The 18,702-nt window shown below is 37.4% G+C and overlaps 1 protein-coding gene across 1 annotated transcript; it reads left to right on the top strand.

Annotated features, from left to right (window-relative positions):
- The first annotated feature begins 395 nt into the window (after window positions 1-395).
- LOC109209222 (probable ethanolamine kinase) lies at window positions 396-13,979 on the top strand. The gene is made up of 11 exons (XM_019372451.1): window positions 396-546; window positions 2,149-2,240; window positions 2,448-2,554; window positions 5,151-5,256; window positions 10,515-10,637; window positions 10,781-10,872; window positions 11,828-11,912; window positions 12,563-12,668; window positions 12,797-12,863; window positions 13,427-13,519; window positions 13,610-13,979. Exons 1-11 carry the CDS (start codon window positions 413-415, stop codon window positions 13,736-13,738), a joined length of 1,134 nt encoding a protein of 377 aa, XP_019227996.1. The 5' UTR covers window positions 396-412; the 3' UTR covers window positions 13,739-13,979.
- Window positions 13,980-18,702: the final 4,723 nt, after the last annotated feature.

Here is an 18,702-nt window from a genome sequence, read left to right as displayed (position 1 = left end):
GCGGAATAAGACTTTTGAATATAAACAAAAAAATAATGAAGGAGAAGAAGGAAAAGAAGCGAAATAGTAGGAAAAAAGAAAAAAGAAAAAAGAAAAAAGAAGGAATGATGGGAAAAGAATTTTTTTTTAGAAGTAGGTCTTTAATACTAGGTTGGGGAATGATTTTTTTTTTTCAAGTTATATAAATAGTGGACTAAATTGGATAATAAAGTAAAATATGAGCCAATTTTGATAGCATTGTTGTCCCAACTCATAATCAAGATAAATTTTTTCTTTTTTAAAATTAATTTCAACTGATAATAAAAGTGATATGGGTAATACCCGCAAAGTGACCCAAGGGAATTGAATTAGCGCATATATATTATATTATTATATTATTATATTATATATAAATAATATTATTAGCAAAGTCATGGGGGCAGCGAAGATCTGGAACGCCATGGAAGTAGCAGAAGGAGCTCCCCACAGCGTTTCCTCCAAGATTCCATCTTCGCGCCTCACCGTCGATCACTCTCTCTCTACTCCTCTAATGAAGCCTAAAATCGTGTACGTTTTCGAAATATTTATTTTGTGCACATTTTCGTGGCTTTAGATCGGTTTTATATCCTTTTGTGTTTCACCGGAGCTCATTAGCTGGCTTTCAGGAAATATGATTCTAATTAGGTCCACATCCTTAGGTTAAGAATTTAGGTCGTCTACGCCACGCAAGATTGTTCGATATTGCCGTTATAAAAACGAAGAGACAAAGGTAGAGAATTAAGATCGTCTATGTTGGTGTTGAAGTTTGATATTTGCTTTTGAGACAGAAAGTATTGTGAAGCTGAAGACAAAGTTAATCAAGGTCTAGCGTTAATACCTTTCTATATTTAGTACTAATAAAATACTCCATCTCTCTCTAATTTTTGGGTACTATTTCAGTTTGTATGTTCCAAAGTGGTTGATACCTTTCTATATTTACTAATAAATAGTTTTTTTACTTTTCCATTTTGCTATTGACATCAATTGTTGTAAGCGCCGCTAGATACAAACAAAGTTTGCTAAAGGGTTTGTATTTATTTATGTTAACGTATGTGCAGAAGTCTTGTTCTGTTTTTTTAACTGCGTGTCCAATTAAACCATGCCAAACAAATAGAGACCGAGGGAGTAGCAGGATTGATGGAGGTCTTGTTAATTTCTTTCACTTTAAGAAACGTTTAATTTGAGTTGGATTGATATATCGGTTCCAGAAGTTATGGTCAATTAACATTAACTTACTGTGACCAGTGTAAAATGGTTGACTTTATCTAAGCTATAAGATTATTGTTCTCTTCAGTCTGTTATTGACTCATAACACTGTTAGATATGATATAAAAACTTCATGATACTACATGTCGAAGTGATATTTTATCATTTCGGGAGTAGTTTTTTCATTATAAATCCTCATATAAGGTTTGAAAACCAGAATTCTAAGTGTTGGATATATAGAATCAGTATTTGCTTATTTTAAAGTATTTCACTTGCTCCGAGAGCATCACACACCATTTTATCAATATATTGGAATCTGTTACCTTCTCAAAAAAGAAATATTAGTGGAATGTTAATAGTTTTTAGCAAGCTTATACTATTAGCAATGAGTACATAACTTTATCTATTTTACTTAGCTTGATGGAAAGGATGTATTGTTCAAGGGTGGATTTTAGTTGTGAGAAGAATCAAAACACAAGATTATTCTCTTTTAGTGGCTTCTAGTTGTGCCTCCAAGGGGGTGGTCTAGCGGTCTGTGAGTTGGAAACAACCTGGGTAACCTAGGATCGAATCCTAGTGGAGGTGGCTCTAGGTGAATTCTTTCCATTTGTCTAAGCCTTACATGGTAAAGTACCTGCCACATGCGTTGTTAGGAGGCAGCAGGTATCCACTGAACTAGTCTAGGTGCATAAGCTTGTATGGCCACCACTATTATAAAGAAAAATGTCTTTCTCTGGTTAATTCTGTATGTGAAATTAAATGGTATATAGTTAACAGGCTGATGAAACAGGTATCTAAAGTGGATGCACTGTATATTTCTTCCCACACTCAAACGTATATATAATACATAGGCCTGCACCTGTATATTGAGACTGATTTTTGTTCAGCCTCTTCTGTTTCTGAACTTGGTTGGAAACTATGCAGAGAACTGTGCAAGGACCTGTTCAACCAGTGGTTAGATCTGGAAGATTCTCACTTCTCTGTTGAGACAGTGTCTGGTGGTATCACAAATCTATGTGCGTATTTATTTTGTTCGAATTTGCTATTTGTAAGCATTCATTTTCATTCCAAACTTATCATGCTAAAATTAAGTGCTGTTTGTAGTTTCCTATGAAAAAAACTGATTCTTACTTTCAAAATCCTTATTGCCCAAAAAAATGTAAGACTTAACATATCAGTCAAGATTGTAGTATGTCCTAACAATATTCTATTTCCTTATGCAGTGCTAAAAGTATCTGTAAGAGAAGATAAAGGAAAGAATGTCAATATGACAATTAGGTTATATGGTCCTAATACTGAATATGTCATTAACCGTGAACGAGAATTACAGGTTAGTTTCTGAGGCTTCTATCGATTATATTGTTCCTTGCATTATTCCTATCATATGGAGGGCTAACCGTATTTGGATGAACTGTATTTCATTTAAAACTACAAGGTTATTTGATCTGTCAAACTGGTGTTGCTTCATAAACTTCTGCTGATATCCTCTAATCTGTAAGTATGATTGCTACCAAGAAGAGTATACAGTAGACGTCACATGGAAGTCTTGTACTCCCGGTGGGCAAATAAGCCAATCAACCTCCGAATCATTTTGAAAACTACTCCCTCTATCTTAAAAAAGAAGAAAGGTTTTCGGAGTACAATTCAAAGTATTTTACTGTTGGTATAGACATCGATTCCTCGATTACTTTTGAAATAAAGTGTCCATATCTAGAGACTACATAAAAGTGCTATAAATAATTTTTATTTAAGACTACATTTATACACAACAACAACAACCCAGTATATTCCCACAAGTGGGGGAAAGGGGATGCAACACGAGGACTTCCCGGAGGTCTATCGTACGCAGCCTTACCCTGTATTTTTGCAAGAGGCAAACCCAGTATAAGACTACATTTATAATGTTCGAAAATTGTTAGCTAAGAAAAATTGTTTACTCTCCAAATAGTAATAATGTAATAGAAGATGGAATGACCGGAGTATCTTATTTTGTCAAGTTAATTGGGCAGCACACCTTGGCTTTGCACTTTGGATTATGTATTGTTCAAGGTGAGGGGAACAAGAAGGGGGGGGGGGGAGGGGAGGGGAACTGGTTCAATTTTTTCATCCGGAGAAAGCATTTTTGACAAATAACTCCAAGTATCTGAGCACATTTATATCACGAAATCTACATGTCAAACCCTAATTGTAATTTTTCTCAATAACTAGTTTCAGACTACGCGCGTTGTGCGTGTACTCATATTAATGAGTATAAAATTTTAAAAAGTATACAAAAAATTATTGAACTATGTGATTGAGTTATAAAATACTTTCAAATATGCATAAGCTCTTCAAAATGATGAATATTGGTCACATTTAACCAATTATTAAAGAAAAAAATTATGTCATACAAAAGTATTCAAATGCCTTATCATAACTTTGATATATGAGTTGTGCATTTGCTCGAGTAGCTTAGACAAAATAGAATAATATGTTAACTTGTACTCAATATCATGCAACGACATTATATTTTTTATGGCCTTAAAAAATGAATTCTATTTGGTCCATTATAAATTTATAATATGAATATCATTTAATTCCTATTGGAACTCAAATTAGAAATTACGAAAAATAAAAAGAGACTCAATATTGTTAGGCTTAGTTATCATATAAGAAATTTGATTGGAGTTAGTCGATGACTCCTTCATATTTATTAGGAGTATCAAGTATAATAGGTTCATGTTTCTTCCTTATGATCAACCTCTTTATGTTTTGTTAATTTTAGATAATTTTATCTAACAAAATTTTCTTATGGGTCAATTTAGAATTAATTGAGTGGAAGGTGCCTATAATTGATCCTTTTTTGCTGCATGAACTTCAACAACAAATAGGAAAAGTCCTCTTGGTTTGTATTTAACATTAGATAGTTTAATAACTTCTCTCCTTCTCTCTTCATTCATTGCAAATGGTACGATAAAAATTTGACAAAATTATGAAAAAGACTCTTTGACCACGAACCAAAATCCAGAAGAAGTATTTATTTAAAATTTTATTTTGCTTGATATTTCTTTTTTGCTTACCAGAATAGGAAATAAGCCTGCGGTGAAATTAGACTTATAAAGATATTGAACAAAGTTAGAGTTTTATTATCTTTAAGTTTGAGTTTAAGAATTATTAAATCGTTTTTAACAAAATAAAAAAAGTTAAAGACTTGAAAATAAAAACTTCCCTAACAATGCCTAAAATGTTTAGAATAAACTTGGAAACTTAGGAGGGTTCAAGAAAAACCCTAAATATTAGGACTTTTTACATAGTTTAAATAAGGAAGAATTTAATACCAAAAATTTAATTGATTTTAAAGTCCTAAATATTAGGAAAATAACTTAAATTACAAGTTTGTCCTATGTGAAATTTATTTTTAAAGGGTAAAAAGGCGAACGATATTTCACTAAGAGGCATCGTGCTTTTAATATAGCGTAGATTATTGTCAGACCCTTGTGGTCCGGCCCTTTCCGGACCCTGCGCATAGCTGTAGCTTAGTGCACTGGGCTTCCCTTTATAGATTATTGTCAAAAGTTGTACATATATCATTCTTCAGATTTTATGTAAGATTTCGGCGGTTTGATTCTAAATGTTCTGGTTGATCTTATGCAGGTTTAATTTTCTTCTTCAGATATATTTCTTGTTAGATTTTGACTACATCGTGCTAAACTTATTGTGCTCAGTTAATACATTATTTCTTGCACAAGTTTAGCCCATAATTCCACATCTTCGTTGGTGAAATCTGTATTTTCAGTGGATGTCTCTATTGAACTTTGAACTTAGAAGTTTTGTTGATTCAGTTCGTGTAACTACGACCATCTCCATGAATCATACACGCTTTTATGGGATGTCTCCTAGGGGACATGAAGCATACACACTTTATGACTTTAAGTACTTGTCTTTAGGCGATTCAATACCTCTCAGCTGCTGGGTTTGGTGCCAAGTTGCTAGGAGTTTTTGGGAATGGCATGGTTCAGTCATTTATTGATGCACGAACTTTAACGCCCTCAGGTAGGCATTTAATCAAACTTCCGCTTGTAGTTTATATGTAGCCTGTAGTGCACACTATGCATGGTTTAGTGTAAATGACTTTCGGCTACATCAACAACAACAACAACGTATCCAGTATAATCCCACAAAGACCTAAGTAGGGTCTGGGAAGGGTAGAATGTACGCAGACCTTACCTCGACCTTTGGAAGTTAGAGGGGCAATTTCCGATAGACTCCCAGCTCAAAGAAAAATCAAAAGAGGCAGAAATAACAAGTAGTAACAACAACATGAATAAAGAGATAAGGTGATAGAATAATCAAAACGAATGAAACAACATATGTCAAAAGAAATGTGCAGATAGGAAGCTACGAATATACAAGACTAATATTAATGCTATGGCGTGAAAAGGAGACACACATGCCTATCTACTAATTTTCTACCCTAGTTGCCAACCTCCACACCCCCTATCAAGGGTCCTCAATAAGCTGGAGCAGCGCCATGTCATGCCTAATCACCTCTCGCAAATACTTCTTAGGCCTACCTTTATCTCTCCTCAGCCCCACCATGGCCAACCTCTCACCCCTCCTTACTGGGGCATCTATACACTTCCTCTTCACATGTCCGTACCATTTCAGCCTTGCTTCACACAACTTGTCTTCCATGGGGGCCACTCTCACCTTGTCCCGAATATCTTTATTCCTAATCTTATCTCTCCTGGTATGTCCACACATCCATCTCAACCTCCTCATTTTCGTTGCTTTAATCTTCTAGACATGTGTGTTCTTGACAGGCCAACACTCCACCCATACAATTTAGTCGGTCTAACCACCACTTTGTAGAACTTACCTTTTAGTCCTTGTGGCACCTTCTCATATAGAATTTTGGAAGCTAGCCTCCATTTCATCCATGCCGCGCAGGTCCGATGTGTGACATCCTCGTCCATCTCTCCATTACCTTGGATAATAGATTCGAGGTACTTGAAACTACCTTTCTTGGGGATGACTTGTGAACCTAGCCTCACTTCCACGTCCTCTTCAGGAGTGACGTTGCTAAACTTGCTGTCCAAGTGATCTGTTTTAGTCGTGCTCAATTTGAAACCTTTTGACTCAAGGGTTTGTCTCCAAACCTCCATCCTCGTGTTAACACTCTTGGCATCTCGTCAATTAGTACTATATCATCCGCAAATAACATGTATTATGGCACCTCCCCTTGAATGTGCCGCATCAGAACATCTATCACCAAGGCAAATAAAACGGGCTAAGTGTGGATCCCTGATGCAATCCCATTATGATTGAGAATTGTTCCGAATCTCCTCTCATCGTCCTAACCCGGGTCATAACGCCATCATACATGTGTTGGATCACTCTAATATATGCTACAAGCACCCCTCTAGCCTCCAGACATCTCCAAAGAACCTCCCTCGGAAGTTATCATAAGCTTTCTCTAAGTCAAAGAACACCGTGTGCAATTCCCTTTTCCTATCCCTATATTGCTCCACCAGTCTCCTAATAAGGTGAATGGATTCAGTAGTCGAATGCCCCGTATGAATCCGAACTGGTTTTGGGAAATAGGTACATTTCTCCTTACCCTTACCTCCACAACCCTCTCCCAAATTTATATAGTGTGATTTAACAAACTTGATACCCCTATAGTTGTTGCAATTTTGGATATCACCCTTATTTTTGTACACCGAAACCATCGTACTCGACCTCCATTCTTTAGGCATCTTCCGTCTTATAAATGACATTAAACAACCTAATAAGCCACACCAAGTCTGCTCTGTCCGCGTTTTTCCAAAATTCCACACGGATCTCATCTGTCCCGGTCACTATACCCCTGCCCATCTTGCGCATAACCCCCACAACCTCTTCAACCTTGATGTGTCTGCAATACCTAGAATCTTGACTACTCTCAGAATGCTCCAAGTCCCTATCCCCCTCTTTGTTCAAGAGTCCAAGAAAGTACGCTTGCCATCCTTGCCTTTGATGCACTCCACTTGGTCTAGGTCACGAGCCTTCCTCTCCCTCACCTTGGATAGTCTGTACAACTTCTTGTCCCCGCCTTTGGCAAGTTCTTCATACAAACGTCCAAACGCTGGAGTCTTAGCCTCCGTAATGGCGAACTTCGCTTCCTTTTTAGCCTTCTTATACCCGTCCCTATTCATACTTCTCTCCTCCTCGTCTTTGGCTACCCAGACTTTAATTTTCCGTATGTGATAAGTTCATGTGTTTGCCTTTCCTATTCAGAATTATTTAGGGCTAGCATCAGAAGATCTGGGAAGAACTTTTTGAAAAACAAAACTAAAAGGTACACTATATTCTTTTTTCTTAGAAAACAAATGCCAGAAATAACAATTACCCTAAGTGTCTATAGAAAATTTTCTATGAATTGTAGTAGAGTTCTGCATCCTTTACTATTTCTGAATTTCGCCAGAAAGCTATCAACATGATGCAGTCAGATCTGACTTTAAAAATAGTGTTTCTTGTCATTCGAATCATTCTTCTATTGCTTTCTTTCCAAAGTCACCACCTAACGGAAGCAGGTATTGGTGTTCCAAGTAGTGCTCAGTCAGCCCTTCCCTCTCCAGCTCAAAATAAATTCTGAAACTGTTAACCAAATTCAGTCCCAGAAGATTAAAAAGACATCACCAAACCTGGGAAGAAAGAATAGTGAAGGAAAAAATGATTGTTTGATTCTGATTCTTCTCCATAGATGTAAAATCGGTTGACTAATTGTATCCCTCTTCTTTGTAAATTATCCTGAGCCAAGCAATGATTCTTTAGTTACTAGCGACACAAATCACATCATTTTGACTGGTGCATGGGTTTTCCATACCTTCTTCCATGGTCCCCGAGTAATTTGATTGTTTCTTCTGAGAAGTATGCTGTAGCATGAACTAACTGTAAAGGAATCATTTGCCTGGTCCTTCCAAATTAGTTGATCTTCATAGCTAAAACCTTGGAATGGAGATAAAAAGCTGAAAAAATTTCTTCAATCACTCTAATTATTTAGTCATTGAATTTTCTTCTAAAAGTGATGTTCCAAGTGTTCCCTCCCTTCTTTATCAGTGTAATGTCCTGTCCAAAATTTACAAATGAATGAGAAACTGATCCCTAAAGGGAGAGTCCCCCGCCAATTATCTTGCTGGAAGGAGACTTTTCTTCCATTGCCTATCTTGACTCCTATATTACGAGAAAAACTTTGTTATAGAGTTCTAATATTTCTCTGCACACCTATTCCTTGTGGTGGAGGGCCCATTTTGAACACTGCACATTCTCTTGACCAAACTTCAGTATTTATAACCTTCCACCATAGAGCATTGTCTTCACCACTAAATCTACAATGCCATTTCATCAAAAGGCTCCTGTTCTGTACTAATAAGTTCTTGATGCCCAACCCTCCTTTCTTTACATTGATAATGCTCCACTTGACCAAGTTCCTCTCTGTTGCCTTGCCATAATCCATAAGAAACCTCTCCTTAACTTGCCAATTCTCTTTTCTACCTTAACAGGCGTCGGGAACAAAGACATAATATCTGTTGGCACTGAATCCAATACACTATTAGAAAAAATCAAGTGCCCCCTTAGAGAAAGGTATTGTTTCTTCCAGTTGGATAATCTCTTTTCACATCTTTCCACCACCTCCTAATATATAGATTCTGACTTTCGCTTTGCCGCAAAAGGCAGACCCAATTTAACCTTAGGAAGACTTTCTGTTCGACAGTCAAGAATAGCTGCCAGGCCTTGTAAATCTTGCACTGAGTTGACTGGTAGTAGTTGATTTTATTTTGACCAATTAACATGAAGTCTTTTGGACAGCCTCGAAACATTCAGAACCAATCTCAAGTACTTTATTTGACATGCTGCTGGTTCAGGAGAAGTGTGACTATCATCCTCTGAAGATGTGAAATGGATAGTACACGTTATTGCCCTCTGTTAACATTGAAGTCCTTGAAAAATCTTTCATTAACAGCAAACACAACATTCTACAAGTACACTAGATTCTACTAGGTCGAACTCTCAATGTCAATTTTTCCAAAGGTTCTTGAGAAACAGAATACTTACTATTTATAGACTTCACGGAACCATAATTTGAAGAAATATATATTGAAGGAACTTCCTAAGTAGTTAAATTTGTTGAAGAGTGAAAGTAAAACTGAATGTTGAATTTATAATTTCCAATCCTTCTTCATCCTATGCTGTGGTGTTCCCTATTGGTTTTCATTTTGTGTAAGAGAACTTCATGCATTTAGTCAAACCTTCAAAAGCAAATTTATTCCCTTCGGTTTAAGGTTTGACTTTCGGATGCTCTAGCTTCTTTTATACAACCAATCATCTAATAAAGAGTTCCCTTTTTTGATATAAATTATTTATTGATGTTATGGGGAATACCCTGTATACTAGTTATTTACAAAAAGTAAAAACCTACAGAAAAAGAATATTCCCTATGAATGAAGCCTAATTATCAATACTAACAGAACTTTGTGGTTGCACCAAAAATTGACCAAAAATAAAAGATATGCCCTACACTGTACTAACTCATTTCCACCTCTTCAAATGTTCTCTTTTCCTCTCCCTCCAAAGAATCCACATAAGGGCTGAAGGAGCTACATCTGGTAATAAATAGTCCATATCATATGCTTGACATGTTCTGTCCATGTTCATGCTGTAGTAGTTGTTAGATCTCTTGAAGAATGTAATATTATTTGGTCCAATTTGAAGAAATAAAAAGATTCTTATTGCATAGGCTGGTATTGCTTTTATAATCAGCAACCAATGAACCAAAATGTGCATAAAAGATATGTAGTCTTGCGAGATAGTTAATTATCCTAAGCCTGTCATTTTTGACCAGCCATCTTCATTTGTACAACCCTGTACTCTTCAAGATTCATCTCTCTTTGCCTGATCAACATCGTCACTTCGCCATCTTTCTGTGTCTGCCTCTCTTCTTCTTCTGAAGTAGTTTAATAGAAATCAAGGCTGTGTTCTGAATCTTATAAAACTTATGAACTGACTAGGCTGAGAAGAGCGCTTTAGAAAGGAAAGGTTTATATGCCCGTGTAGCAGGACTAGAATACAAAAGTTGCCTTTTAAGTCTTTTCACAAGAGCTTTTGTTTGGCCTGTTGCACTTACGTGATACTTTATGTGTATCTTGGGGTTGTCAAAATAATTACTGGCCCTCGGTTTTTCAGGGATACCTACAGTTTTCACTTCCCCCAACCTCAGTAGTTATGATAATATGCAAATTGGTTGTCATTTTCTTGTAACTTCTTCACAGACATGAGAAATCCTAAGCTTGCTGCTGAAATAGCAAAGCAACTTCGAAAGTTCCATCAGGTGGAAATTCCAGGCTCCAAAGAACCTCAACTGTGGAATGATGTGCTCAAGTTCTTCAGAAAAGGTGTGTCCTTCTTTACTGAACACTCCTTTACAAATATATATTCTTAGACATCCCAGTAGTCCCAATAACTGGAAAGCTTGTATCAGATTAACTGCCACCATGAAAGATCCATCTCATGCCTGAGCGTGTTTCCACTTTTGCAGCATCAACTCTCCAATTTGATGATGGTGAGAAGAAGTCAAAGTATGAGACAATTTTGTTCCAGGAAGTTCATAATGAAATCACAGAGCTCAAGGTAGTTCAACTTCCCATGAGCCTGCAGTTGGTTATTATTCTATTTATTATTTGCTGTTACTTGGGGGAGGGGATTCTTTCTTTCTCTTCTTCATAACAGTGCAAATTTCAATCCTACAAGGAATTAATTTTTTTCTTGGTCTGTTATATCAGTTTGCTTTCACAGTTATGCTCGTTTAAAACCATAAGCTAGCAATTTTCCGTTCCCTCTTGAAGGGGAGCCTTTGCGTAGCTGGTAAAGTTGGTGCCATATGACCAGGAGGTCACGGGTTCGAGTCGTGGAAACAGCCTCTTGCAGAAATGCAGGGTAAGGCTGCGTACAATAGATCCTTGTGGTCCTGCTCTTCCCCGGACCCCGCGCATGGCGGGAGCTTAGTGCACCGGGCTGCCCCTTTTGGAGAAATCGATAGCGCTGTAAGATGCCCAGTGCATCACTTCTGAAGTCAACTAGTGTTTTTCTCTTTTTATCTCCCGGAGGGATCTAGGCATCTCATATGGCAGCTACGACATTATGAACTTCAAAGATGTTTTTAGGTGTAGACTCATCTCCCATCATGCTTTGGTGCAGACTGCTTCAAATTCAATGACTTTGTATGTATTTCCATCTTACATCTATCTTGTTGTTAAGCACTTCCAAAAGCTGGCACAGATCAAATGTTGTAGGTTTCTAAGTTAAGAGAATTTTTTTGTCCAAATAGGGTATATATTTCTTGGCTTGTCTTACATCCCCAAAATTGTAAAATAGTTTTGAACTTAATAAACCTGAAATATATGGAAGTTAACTTGAGGAGTTTTCTTTACGATTAATTTATATGCTTAAATACTTACATTGACGTAAAACCGATGATAATACAAAGTGTAATTTGGTATTGGGCCAGAATGGCATTGTATTAAAATAGCTATGTACTGGATGGTATATTCTTATGTTTCAAAAGTGACGTGCTATTCTGGAACAGGACTTGACTAACCGTCTTAACGCCCCAGTGGTTTTCGCCCACAATGACTTACTTTCTGGAAATCTGATGCTTAATGAGGATAAAGGTACTTATGATCCAGCTTTCCACTGTATTTACATCTTGATCTAGGTGATTTCTTCTGTTGTGACATTTTGTGTTAGAACTTCCTTTGTTCTCCTGCACTCCCCTCTGTCATGATAAAATTCTGAACCTCCATATGCTTTTTCGTCTATTGGAGACGAAAACCCTATCTATATGACGTTGTTTGTCTATGCACATTGCAGACATCTTATTTGGTGATACTTCTGTAAATGTTTATGCCTACATGATCCTATTTCTGGTCACTATTGCTTGTTCGTCTTTCTCAAGGTTATTTGTTTAGTAAGAGAACTAATTTTCTCCAATGCGAATCGTATACTCTTATGTTATAGACGCAACATAAGTCTTTCGGATTAGCAGGTCACTCCTGCTTCTATTTATGCGTTTCATTTAACGAACTCTCCAAATGATTAATATCATCAAGTAAATAGTCTATCCCATTAAGAAATATATATGAAGGATCTTTTAAGCCTTTAACCTGGTTTCTAGGATTGCATCAAATGGTTTACATTTCTAAATTTGATGTTGGTGTCTGTTATCATATTGGAATAATGCTTGATGAGTTTGCTCTTAGTTACGATTCAATGCTGAACTTTACTGTTTGTACTAACCTCATTTCTTTTTATCAAAAACCAGGAAAGCTGTATTTCATTGATTTTGAGTATGGATCCTACAATTATAGGGGTTTTGACCTAGGGAATCACTTCAATGAATATGCTGGCTATGACTGTGATTACAGCTTGTATGTTGCATCTCCGTCTCTCTATATCTTTTTCTCTATGTCCTCCAGAGTCCCCTTTCTTGTCCTCTTTTTTATGGTGATATTTTGTTGTAAATGAAGACTAATTTTGGAGATGGTTCAATATGTAGATATCCAAGTAAGGATGAGCAGTTTCATTTCTTCAGGCACTATTTGGATCCTGACCAACCAAATGAGGTAAATGGGGAATGTTAAAACTTCTTATACTTGTACATGTTGTATAGTTGAGTGGACTTGTCTAGTGCTATTATTTCTGAAGTAATTATTTAGCCCCCCAAAAAAAATTCAGAAACATTCGAAAGGCTACGGAGGATGTTATAATATAGCAAAAGTGATGGAGAAGTTCCATGGATGGAAAGCTTGTGCAAAACAATCTCGGAGAAAGTCTTATCTAATTGACCAAAAATGAAGGTTTTATGACAGCGTCATAATTTAGCGTCCTACAAGTTTGAAAGACTTTCTTCTAATCAAGTTCGGAAGAATTAATTTTCTTTCATCAGAGATCTTTACATGTCACCTAGTGATGTTTGGAAAATAATACTCTTTAATGCATCTTTTACTCCCAAGATCTAAAAAAAGGGCAACCCGGTGCACTAAGCTCCCGCTATGCGCGGGGTCCGGGGAAGGGCCGGACCACAAGGGTCTATTGTACTGTACGCTTACTCCCAAGAGCTACTCTTCAATAATTTGCAAATGTTGCACATTTGGCAAAGTACATCTGAAGTTGCCTTTGATTACAGGTATCTGAGAAGGACCTTGAAGCTTTATATGCTGAGACCAGTAGTTACATGCTTGCTTCACACCTATACTGGGCTCTCTGGGCTTTGATCCAGGTACTATTATTATGCTATATTTGGATGCAGTCCAAAGAACATGCATAGAAAACCTTACATTTTGTTCTATTTTATTTTTGCTATTCCCAGGCGAAAATGTCACCCATCGATTTTGATTACATCGGTTATTTCTTCCTGCGCTATAATGAGTACAAGAAGCAGAAGGAAAACTCTTTCTCTTTAGCCAGGTCACATCTTTCAAAGCCCGAGCATGGTTAAAGTTTCATTTAGCACAGTTCCAGAAACTCTTAAAAGCTGTCAATTGACCACATATTTAGATCTCATTTGTTGCAAATTGGAAATTGTTGCTGCTGTAGCCAAATAGGATAGTGCAAAATAATTCTTTTTTCGTTTCTATTTCTGCCAAAATCATGTAAAAGTTAACACTGTTGTTTGTAATTCAAAGTTCGAACAAAGGGATACTATGACAAACAAATGAAGTACAATTCTTTCTCCGCAATTTCTTTCTCCATATTAGTGCTTGGTAATTTAGCATGATTAAATTTACAGATTTCACAACGCCCTTCCCCTCACCGGAAAAAAGTTAAACAGAAAGTGCTATGCTTTAACCTGAATGGAACATGATAATTTTAGATGAGTGGTGTCTACTTTATTCTCAAGTATTGTATCTTCTGCACTACTTACTGTGAAAGAAACTAGGTATAACGTGGAAAAGTAAAAAGGAAAGAAGTTACAAAAGTAGTAGATAAAACTGTGAGCATTATTTAAAGCTGATATACCACTGGGCGTTGGTGGCGTATATTTTATTAATAATTAAAATCTCAAAAAGAAGAGTACAAGTACGAGGACTCAACCTTACCTTGCTAGTTCTAATGTGAGCGAAGACAAATCTTACCCTTAGCATGCATGTAACTAGCGGTCAAATATGCTATGTACTCTATGACAATATTACATCGATGCCTCTATGATAATATTATATAGATGCTTATATAATTCTATGAAATAAAAACAAAAAAGAGGAATTTGTGAATCAACCTGTGCTTTTTGGTCCTCATTACTAACTTTGTCCCATATCACACCGAGATAAAGCACTACGGCTACAAACAGCTACAACATAGCATAATCTATCGCAGCACGCAACCCGATCCCAACATTTATAACGATATCTGTTGCGACATGCAACTCGATTCCATTATCATTTCACAATATCTGTTGCGGCGTGGAACCCATTTCCACTATCACTTCATTTCAATACTGTTGCGGCGTGCAATCCGTTCCCAGTACCAACTCATTAACATTAACAACTCAAGACAATCCAATTTCGTAATCTCAACACAAAGGAAATAAATCGTATACAACCTCAAGGAACTACCTATACAAACAGAGAATATCCAATATCTCGTATTCACAAATCTCGAAAAATCATGAATAGCTAAATGACTCACATAATCTGAATAACATAATGAAGTGCAATGTAAAGACAATAAAAATAGGTAAAACATGAGACAATGCAGATATACAATTAATACAGGTAGGAACATGTAAAAAGTAAGCAGGTATTGAGTAAGGAATGAATAAATCGAAACAGGTAGCAATTAAATAACAGATACAAAGATTCGGAGCTTCTTGAGTTTGGCGGGCTACTATCGTCGGTTCGTGGAGGGGTTTTCATCTATCTCAGCCCCATCGACTAAGTTGACTTAGAAGAACGCTCTTTTCAAATGGCCTGATGAGTGTGAGGAGAGCTTTCAGAAGCTCAAGACTGCCTTGACTACAACCCCAGTATTGGTGTTGTCCACAGGTTTGGGGTCTTACACTATATATTGTGATGCATTACATATCGAACTTGGAGCGGTATTGATGCAGGATGGTAGGGTGATTGCTTAACGTCTCGTGAGTTGAAGGTTCATGAGAAGAATTACCTTGTGCATGATTTGGAGTTACCAGCCATTGTTCACGCGCTCAAGATTTGGAGGCACTTTCTATACGGTATGCCATGTGAGGTCTATATCGACCATCGGAGCCTCCAATATATATTCAAGCAAAATGATCTTAATTTGAGGCAGGGTAGATGGCTTGAGTTATTGAAAGACTATGATATCACCATATTATATCATTGGAAGACCAATATGTGTCCAATGCCATGAGTAGGAAGGCGAAGAGCATGGGCAGTTTGGCATTTATATCAGCATCGAAAAGTCCATTAACCATGGATGTTCAGGCTTTGGCTAACGGGTTAGTGAGGTTGGATATTTCGGAGAATAGTAGAGTTCTTGCTTACGTTGTGGCACAATCATCTTTACGGAAGACATTAAGACTCACAAGTTTGATGATCCTCACTTGTTGGCGTTGGAAGACACGGTGTAGCGCGGTGGTTCTAAAACAGTCATGATTGGCGATGAAAGTGTTATGCGGCTTCAGGGCCAGATTTGTGTTTCGAATGTTGATGGGTTAAGAGAGTTGATTCTTGAGGAGGCTCGTAGTTCACGGTATTCCATTCACCCAGGTGTAACGAATATGTATCGTGACTTGAAGCAACATTATTGGTAGAAAAATATGAAGAAAGACATTGTTGGACATGTCTCTCAATGATTGAATTGTCAACAGGTGAAGTATGAACATCAGAAACCGGGTGGGTAGACTCAAAAGTTAGTGATATCGGAATGGAAATGATAGAGCATCACTATGGACTTTTTGGTAGGCTTACCATGTACCTTGAGGAAGTACAACGTTGTTTAGGTCATTATGGACCGATTGACCAAGTCCGCGCATTTCATTCCTGTGATGACATCCTACTCTTCAGAGCGGTTGGCTTAGATTTACATCCGAGAGATTGTTTTCCTGCACGGTGTGCCCATTTCTCTCAATTCCGATCGTGGCACACAGTTCACTTCACACTTTTGGAGATCTGTGCAGCATCAGTTGGGCATGTAGGTTGAGATGAGTACCACGTTTCACCCTTAGACAAACAAGAAGTTCGAGCAGAGCGTTCAGATTTTGGAGGATATGTTGAGGGCATGCTTTATTGATTTCGGAGGTCCATGGGACTAGTTTCTACCTCTAATGGAGTTTGCCTACAACAACAACTATCGGTCGAGTATCTAGATGGCTTCGTATGAGGCCTTATATAGGAGGCGATGTTGTTCTCCAGTTAGTTGGTTTGAGCCTCGTGAGACTAGATTGTTGGGCATAGATTTGGTCCGTGATGTTATGGAGAAGGTAAAAATTATTTAGGAATGGCTTCGTACAACACTGTCCAGGCAAAAGAGTTTGGATTATAGGAAGGTCCGCAATGTGGCTTACATGGAGGGTGAGAAGGTTCTTCTTCGAGTTTCTCCTATGAAGGGCGTGATGCGATTTGGGAAGAAAGGCAAGTTGAGCCCGAAGTTTATTGGCCCATTTGAGATCTTGGAGAGAGTTGGGGGGGTTGCTTATAGGCTTGCGTTGCGTCCTAGCCTAGTGGGGGTACATCCAGTATTTCACATTTCTATGATTTAGAAGCACCATGAGGATATGTTACATGTTTTAGACTTCGGTACAATGCAGCTTGATGATAATTTGACATATGAGGAAGAGCCGGTGGCTATTCTAGATAGGCAGGTTTGAAAGTTGAGATCTATGGATATTCCTTCTGTGAAAGTGCATTGGAGAGGTCAGCCGATTGAGGAGGATACTGGAGTCCGATTCCGACATGAGGAGTAGATACTTGTATCTTTTTTCCAGTACAAGTACATTTCTATGTCCGTTCGAGGACGAACGTTTTTTTTAAAGGTGGAGAATGTAACGACCCCATAGGTTATTTTGAGTACTAGCTTTCCTTTTTGTATTTCGAGTTCTTTCATAGATTTATTTGATGATTTATGACGTATGTGTGTGGTCCATGTCGATATAAGGAAAGTCCAAATGCAATTTTTTTTTAAAAAAAGTGATTTTTTACTTTGAAAGTGGCTAGTGTTGACCAAGGTCAACATTTTTGTCAAATGATCTCGGATCGATCTGTTGACGATTCGGATAGGTTCATATGATGATTTTGGACTTGTAGTCATGTTTGGTTCAGATCCCGGGTAACCTGAGGCCATTTCGACGCTTTATGTAAAAAGTTGGAAATTTGAGTTTGAACTTTGAAAATCTTGAGTTTTGGTGGGCGATTCTTTATTTTTATGTTATTTTGTTGATTTGAGCTTGAGAACAAGTTTGTATGATGTTAATATACTTGAATGAATGTTCGAATTGGAGCCTGAGGGGTTCGGGTGAGTTTTAGATTAGTTGCAGACTGTTTTCACATAGCTGAAGGATTGGTGGTGTGCTGGGCTGCAGGTCTCGCATTTGCGAGGACCTGTTCGCAAATGCGAGCCTCACATTTGCGAGTGCTAGGTCGCATTTGTGAAGATTGGAAAAGGGCGGGCACTTTGCTTTTTGCGAAGTTATATCCGCTTTTGTGAATGGACGGGTATCGCAAATGCGATTGATTGCTCGCAATTGTGACACTGGGGGAGCTAGGAACAGCTTCGCAGTTGTGAAGCTTGGTTCGCTTTTGCGAGGTGTTGGACCTTCGCAAATGTGAAAGATCAGTCGGATTTGTGACATCTGGGTTGCGATCAGTGGTTCACTTTTGCCTACGTTGCAATTTCGAATGAGAGTTTGCGATTGCGATATCTGCAACTGGGTAAAAGAATGAGATTTCTAGACTTAGCTCATTTTACACAACTTTTTAGACCTACATTCCATAGAGGCGGTTTTTTGAGAGAAATTTCTTCCCAACTTCATAGGTTTGTAACTTTAACTTGTTTTTATTCAATTTTCATTATTTTTTCATGACCAAATCTAAGATTTATACAGTTGAAATTGAGGTTTTGCGTAGAAACTAAAGATTTTGTAGAATTAAGATTTAAACCTCAAATTGAAGTCGAATCTTGAAACAAATTGCATATTTAGACTCTGAAATGAATGGGTAATCATGACGTGGTCTTAACTTCGGATTTCGACCATGTAGGCCTGTGTTGACGTTTTGTTGACTTTTCTAAATATGTTAATGATTGAACTTTTTTCATACGAGGGTAGTTTCTAAAGCTTGTTTAAATAATATTTGACTAGATTCAGGTGGTGAAGGCTTATTCTAAAGGAAAAGCCGTGTTGAATTGTTGATCTTTTTCTGAAAAAAGGTAAGTATCTTGGTTAACCCTGATTGAGGAAATTAGGGTATAATTGAGTCTTATTGCTAC

This window comes from Nicotiana attenuata, unplaced genomic scaffold, assembly GCF_001879085.1.
Source record: "Nicotiana attenuata strain UT unplaced genomic scaffold, NIATTr2, whole genome shotgun sequence".
NCBI lineage: Eukaryota > Viridiplantae > Streptophyta > Magnoliopsida > Solanales > Solanaceae > Nicotiana > Nicotiana attenuata.
This window is presented reverse-complemented; position numbering and strand designations above follow the sequence as displayed.